Source organism: Mus caroli, chromosome 1 (genome assembly GCF_900094665.2).
Source record: "Mus caroli chromosome 1, CAROLI_EIJ_v1.1, whole genome shotgun sequence".
In the NCBI taxonomy this organism is placed as follows: Eukaryota; Metazoa; Chordata; class Mammalia; order Rodentia; family Muridae; genus Mus; species Mus caroli.
In genome coordinates this window covers 48682840-48690354 of record NC_034570.1, presented here as the reverse complement: position 1 = coordinate 48690354, position 7515 = coordinate 48682840, and the positions used below count along the sequence as shown (strand labels likewise).

Below are 7515 nucleotides of genomic sequence, written 5' to 3'. Positions count from 1 at the left end.
TCAGGAATTTTTCCCCTGTGCCCATATCTTCGAGGCTTTTCCCCCCTTTCTCCTCTATAAGTTTCAGTGTCTCTNGTTTTATGTGGAGTTCCTTGATCCATTTAGATTTGACCTTAGTACAAGGAGATAGGAATGGATCAATTCACATTCTTCTACATGATTACCGCCAGTTGTGCCAGCACCATTTGTTGAAAATGCTGTCTTTTTTCCACTGGGTGGTTTTAGCTCCCTTGTCAAAGATCAAGTGACCATAGGAGTATGGGTTCATTTCTGGGTCTTCAATTCTATTCCATTGGTCTACTTGTCTGTTGCTATACCAGTACCATGCAGTTTTTATCACAATTGTCAAGCTGTATCTTAGTTAGGGTTTTACTGCTATGAACAGACACCGTGACCAAGGCAACTCTTCTAAGGACAACATTTAATTGGGGCTGGCTTACAGGTTCAGAGTATTAATTATCAAGGTGGGAGTGTGGCAGCATCCAGGCAGGCATGGTGCAGGAGGAATTGAGAGTTCTACACCTTCATCTGAAGGTAGCTAGGATGAGGGTCTTAGCATACACCCCCACAGTGACACACTTCCTCCAAGAAGGCCACACCTACTTCAACAAGTCCACACCTCCAAATACCCCACTCCCTGGGCCAAGCATATTCAAACCACCACATGCTGACAGGAAAATTTATCAAAATCCTGAACCAAAGATTTGTATAGGATGTTTCTATTGTTCAAATGTATCTTTGATAGTCTTGATCTTATGGGAAGTTTTGGAAATGTCAAGGGAACAAGGTGTATTCTGTTTTCCAGGAGTCCATTCATAGGTAGCTTTCATTCATATCCTGTGCTGTGACCTGGCTTCAGTGAAGCATGAGAACACTGCCAATTGCTCATGGCATATCTCTCAGTATGAGCCAGTTTTGTCATGGGTTTGAATCTGTCTATCTGCTCCATAGCATGAAGTTATGAACAATCTGCATAGGCTTTTGTCTGAAAACTTCATGCAACATGGATTCTTGTATCAAAATATCTGGCTAGTACGAGAGAACTAATAGGACTTCAGGACAAGATAGATTTCTGTTGGCCCCTTTATCCCATATAAAATCCCATTGAATTACAACTGATAGAGAAGATCTGCTGGCTGGCTCTACCAGGCAAATAGGAGCAACATGTAGCCCTTGACTCCACTGTGGCCCTAACTTGTGCTGTTTGGTTGCAGGAGCTCGTGTAAATGCCAAGGACAACATGTGGCTGACCCCACTGCACCGGGCTGTTGCTTCCAGAAGTGAAGTGAGTGATCTCCCCATTCAGTCTAATACCTTCTATGGTCTGTAGGAAATGAGTCCTTTGCATTGAGTCCTTAAAGGATAAGCATGGACCTAGCAAGCCAGTAGGAGAAAGGGATGAAGCAGAGTAGGGGGAGTGAGCCAAAGTCAGGTGGAGGTTCCTGGGGCAGAGAGCATAGTATGGGGTCAGTCTGATCATTGGGCTGCCAGAGAGACAACACCCCATGAGCAATTGGCAGTGTTCTCGGCAGATCTTCAGAACCGCCCCCAAGGTGGCAGAGTGGAAGTGGGGCTGGATGCAGGAGCTCAGAGAGGGTTGCCAACAAGAGCAATAGGAGAAGGCTGGGTGGTGGTGGGGGGGGGGAGGGCAGAAGACCAGTCATTTCAGAGATCATTAGTGGCAAACCTCACAGTATTTTGGCATCTCCGGAGAATGGGTGGAAAAGAAGCTGGCAGTGATGTCCTTCACTGAGCCGGCTTAGTGGGGTGGGGTGGGGTGGGGGTGAGGAGGTTGAAGGCCTGGAAACTAGTTTGTCCTTTTCAAGGTACAGTCTGGGAAATCTGTCAGTGGAATGTAAGCTCCATGGCGGCAGGAGGATTTTACTGCTATTGTTGTTGTTGTTGTTACTATTATTATTCTATGATGGATCCCAAATTTGGAATGTTCTAGAAACAATTGAGAGTGGTACTGCAAAGTTAGTTTGTTGTTGAATGCTGGAAATACATAAATATAATAAATATGTCACCATTATTTATGTAGGTCTGGACTTCAGGGATGAGGATGGCCGTGGAAAGCAGGGCCAATGGATCAGCTGGTCTAGTGGGAGGCTAATAGACAGAAAGGGAGGGCCACTGTGGGACAGGGCTGGCAGGGACCCAGTAAACATCAGCCTGGCCAGAGAGGGCACAAGATTCCTACCTCAAAGGCAATGCACATTGTGTGGCTAACCGTGGCCAGCAGAGCTTCTCCTCTGACATTGGAGGAGGTGATGTTGTTCTCCAGTGAGCTTTCCCACATTCCACGCATCTGTGCCTGGCCTCAGTGCCAGATGTTCCTCTTTGGTGGCTATCTGTGAATTTCAGAATCTGCTTATTATCTTCCTTGTTGTGCTTCATGTTTGGAGTTGTTTTTTAAAGGGGGTTGGCTGTTTTCTCTTTCCAAGCAGCCTGTATGGAAGGAGGGAGGTAAAGAATCCTGAGCTACTTTGCTCAAGTACTAGGGAATTCATCTGAGGTTCTGTGTTGTATTTCTGTTGTACCTGAGAAAACATCACAATGACTGCTTAAGATATGAAGATCAGTCTCAAGAGACCAGCTTCTTCATATGGGAGTACCTCAGAGGCTAAATCCTGAATAAATTTAATGTCTTTTAAAATATGTGAACACATAGTCTTTTCTTCCTTACCAAGAATGAGATCTCCTTAGCTAAAAGAATCTAGACACTTTCTAAATATCAGGTAGTGTATATGTAGATAGAGCTGCAAAGCAGATGATACACAGCTACAAAGGTTGTGGTCCCCAGCCTTAGGGGATGGAAGGACACACAATACATGGTTGCAGTAGCCCATAATCTTGTTGTACTTACAAAATACAAAAGCTTAGATCCTTAAGCCACCATTTGTTTATCCAACAGAGATGAGAAAGACTGGTGGCTTCTGGAGAGAGTCTGTGAATACTGTGAACAGCCTCCTAGGCTTCCTGTGCCCACTGTACTCCTCTTGCTGCTTTGCTGTGCTTTCTGGAATAGCGCACCTGTGAGGAACTGAATCAAGTGCATGCGAGCCTAGAGATGAACATGGGAAAGCCTAACACTTGTGTGTTGAGGTGTACCGGGTGGATGCACTGTCAGCTGTGTTGCATGGCTTTCAGGGAGTGCACAGCTTGGCCTTGGAGGTTGGGATGAGTGGGGCCTGAATATGAATGCGCAGGCGTTCGACACGCCCCCCTTCTGCTAAGATGGGTCAGACACGCCTCCCTTCTGCTGTGATTGGCTGAGGGGCGCAAAAGGGGAGTTGCTGAACTTTTCACTTCCCGGTTCTAAAAACAATGTTTGCGTTAGAAACGTTAAAGTTTGCATCCTGATTTGGGGGTGTTGGACTGAGCACATTGTGTTTTTCCTAAACATTGCTACTCTGAGAATTCATTGAGCATTCGCTGTGTGCTATGGACCTTCTGAGCATTAATCTTCTTTAATCTGAGATTCTGACATCGTATGAAACCGAAGACAGGATATTGGTGATACTTTTAAAGAAATTCATATACTGTCTTAAGTTAGTTATTTAAAAATTTTACAATCTTCCCCCACCTTAAAAACAGAAATCTTCCTCTGGCCTTTATGAGGTGTCTCCCTATTTGTCCATTTCCTGTATGCATTATGTTTGGTCACCTTTATGACCCTGTTTTCTTTAACAAGAGTCATCTATGTAACCATTGGCCTGGAGCTTTCCATCAGAGCTCTGTGGAGTACCAGTGAGCACACGATTGAAGGCAATGGCACCCTCTTTCCTCGAATCCATCAGTTGAACAGACTTTAGCAGTGAAGTGTTCATGTCTGGGTCATGTCTGAGCCCATTCTGGGACAGAGCAGGTTGTGTCACCCACCGTGGCTGAGGGCTTGCGATTGCAGGGGTCATGTACTATCCAGAAGATGGCCACGTGCAGCCTTTCCTCTGGCTCTTATATTCTTTCCAACTCATCTTCCCTGATGCCTCTGAGCTTTGGAGGTGAGAGTATAAATATTTAGTTTAGGGGTGATTACTCAGCCACCATGATAGCACTTTTAGCCATGAGTTTCTGCATTCACTGCAGACCGTTGGGGAAAGGCCTCTCTGATTAGCGCTGAGAGTGGTTATTGCCTGTGTGTATAAATGTGTGCTTTGAAGGTGGTTCTGCACTTTGCTAACTTAGCTAAACAATAGAAGAAGGGAATTTTCTCTAGTACCTGCGATCTGCCAGAACCATGGAGTTTTGAATGAGGTTTATAGTACCAACTACGGAGTTCAGAAGTGCATCTCAAATCCAATCAGGGAGATGTTGAGTTACCTCCATAACTGTCATGCCACTATAGTGCAAATAAGCACATTTTACCTGACAGATTGATATCATAGTTCCTAGGCTTCACAGCTGGGTAAGATTGTTGATGCCTTTTCTCCCACAGCCCCCATGCATAACATCTTCCAGGACTGTGAAAGCTAGCCAGTAGGGAGAGATCCAGTTCAGTATGGATATTTTTGTGTTTCCTAACATTCAAAAACAAGGTTTCATGGATAGTCTCCATAGAGTGTTCCCTAAGCCTTCAGTGAGCACCTTTGTATTGCTGGGTTGTAGAATAAGTGTACCCTAATAATAATTACAATAGCAGGAGGAGTTTAGTTTGATATTGACACTTCTAGAAGAACAATCCCATTAATTGAGCAAATCGGTTGAGCACCAACTTATACAGTTCTTACAGAACATGAGAATGCTAAAATCAATATGGGTTAAAAGCCCCCAAAGGATTACAGTACTACAGTCTAAGCCTTCAGGATTCATGTGTGGCCTCGGGAACATTAGTATACAGCACAGTAACTGTCCTGTTAATATGTGCTAGTTATTATTTACAAACCTTGCTGGTGATTGCGTCCCTGTATTTATGCCACTCAAAGTTACTGAATGTAAAGTATGTGCAAGGTACCAGCTAAGCTCTGAGTAGAATACAGAAAGTTGTCTAAAGACCCAGAACCTGGTCTAAAGCAAATTATAATTCACTGAACTTGACATTGCTTATGCCTGCAAAAACTATGTCTAGTTCTAAGCCTTACTTCTCCACAGGGATTCGTGGCCGAGGTAAGTGCAGTGCACATTTGAGAGTAAAAAAGCAGAAGTGGGGGTGGAAGTCTGAGGATGTGTGCAGCTTTTCCTCATCTTTCCCATGTGCTGGCAGTGTATGCATCTACTCATCTGGAGGACGGACAGACTGTATAAAGACAGAAACCCATAAAAAGTGGCAATCCAAGTCAGTCGCCCTCCCACTACCCCACCCCCACCCCCTAACTGCATCTTTTGTAGGGCAGGCCTCTACAGGGCGTTGTCCAAAAAGGCCTCCAGCCTAAGACGGAGCACTAACGTGGCTGGAACTTTCATTCAGGAGAAACAGTAGGATTCTCCCTAGTGTTTGCTCATTAAAAGAGAAAAAGGGGGCTTTGAGAGAACACAGCGTGTTGTGGCCTGTGGCCTGTGTCCTGGGGCCACCAGCTCAGTCCTGTGATCCACCTGTGAGCATCTAGAAACTCTGGAAGAAATTGAATGACTTCATACTCGGGCATGGTGACTTGTCCTTGCAATTGTAGCATTTGAGAGTCTGCCACCGGTGGATCTTGAATTCAAGGACAGCCTGTGCTTCACAGGGAGCCACACCTCAGCAAAAGCTGACATACAAGCAAAAAGAAAAGGAGAAAAATGACTCACGAAAGAAAAATTCCCTACCTCTCAGGCTTAACAATAAGTCGATAATTTTATCCTTCATTATTTTCATTCTAATTGCTTTCTGTTATATTTTGCAAACGTTCTGGGTTGTGAAACACTGGAAATAATAATAAAAAATGTTTTTGAGACTGGGTGTCATGCTGGTTTTGGATTTGTGATGGTTCTGCTGCGGAGAGCTGGGATTATGTTCTGTTACACTAGCACAATTAGCTGAAAATGAAATTGTTAAAAAACTAGACCCTTATCACAGATAGTTGAGAATCTTTTCTTAGTCCAGAAAGTACTGGCCTCCCTCCTCCTGTGTCAATTTCTTCTTCACCTTGTATATTTAAGTTAAGAAACTCCTAGACGTTAAGTTTTAGCCAGTGTGCAAATATGGGGAAAGAAAACCATCTTTGATTTAAAAACTTAGTCTCCTAAGTAGCCAAAAAAATCATTTCTTCACAAAACCAAGTTAAAGCACTTCAAAGGTTAGCATGCCTGAAATAGGAACACAGTTTTAAAATCAAAATCAAAATAGTTTTTAACACAAGGCTTTGGTGTGGTCTGAATATTACATTAGATTTCTATTAAATCTATTAAGCCAATTTGGCAGGATAAGCTACAGTTTAAAATGATAACTAACTAAGGAGAACTAACACTTGGGTACATTTATGCCAGGATATTGACTTGGCTGAACTCATTCAAATCTGGTAGAAATGGCTGTACCCCTGAGTCAGCCTGCTGATGTGTCATCAGCCTGAACCTCAGCCATCTGCCGATGAACCGAGGCGCAAAGGGCCGGCTCAGGGGACCACAGGCCTGCTCCGTTCTGTATGTTTGTGAATTTAATGCCACGGTCTTTGTTGCTGTTGTTTTGCACTGGTCATTAGTTCTGGGGTCTTGTGCAGTATGGGTCAGGGCTCTATCTTTAAGGTATACCCCAGCCCTCAAATCATCTGAAACATCATTGTAGTTTTTAAAAAATACTATTTTAATTTTTTGAGAATACAATGTGTTTGCATCATTTAGCTCTTCCCTTTCTTCTCTGGGAATTTCCATATACTTCTCCTTGGTGCTCTTTCAAATTTGTAGCCTCTTGTTTTTCATTAGTTGTTGTTGCATATATGTATAATATTCAATATATTTAAAACAAATATATAAAATATAAAATAATAAATACATATAAAAATTAAAAATATATAAATAAATAAATATAATTACTACTTCCTCAGTCTGTATAATATTACTTGTGTGTATGTTTTCAGGGCTGACCAGTTGGTATTGGATAACCAGCCAATGTGCTTTTCCCTGAGATAGACAACTTCTCCTCCTCCCAGCATTCCTTGCGTGTGGTTCTTCATGCAGGTCATGGGATTTTTCCTGACCACTTTAGCGTATCTATTGTTGCTCAACTCACATTTGGGCTGTCAACTTGGTGAAACATTGAGTGTAGTTTCTGACATTCCTAGAAGACACAGCCTCACAGTAAATTTCCTGACCTGCCTCTCAAAATCTTTCTGCCCCTCTTCTGTAATGTTCCTTGAGTCTTAGGTGCAGGAACTGTGCTGCGGATATTTTCATGTTTTAAAAAGTAAATTTTTAGAAATTAAGAACTCCTTCACACAGTCTTTCTTTCTTGGCTTTTGTTCTTTTTTTTTTTTTTTTTTTTTTTAAACAGTGTAATGAAAAGGAACAGAAGGAAAAGAAAGGCAGCTGGCTGCCCTGTTAGGAATTCAACTCAGAAATCTGCGTGCCTTTGCCTCCCGAGTGCTGGGATTAAAGGTGTGC

The 7515-nt window shown here is 43.0% G+C and overlaps 1 protein-coding gene across 5 annotated transcripts in view; it reads left to right on the top strand.

Annotated features, from left to right (window-relative positions):
• Ankrd44 (ankyrin repeat domain 44) overlaps positions 1-7515 on the top strand; it is a 286842-nt gene that overhangs the window by 141668 nt on the left and 137659 nt on the right. For all 5 annotated transcript variants that reach the window (XM_021160936.2, XM_029478049.1, XM_029478052.1 and 2 more), the window contains exon 4: positions 1215-1285. In XM_021160936.2, the coding sequence (XP_021016595.1) occupies positions 1215-1285 (71 nt within the window). The remainder of the gene's footprint in view (positions 1-1214; positions 1286-7515) is intronic.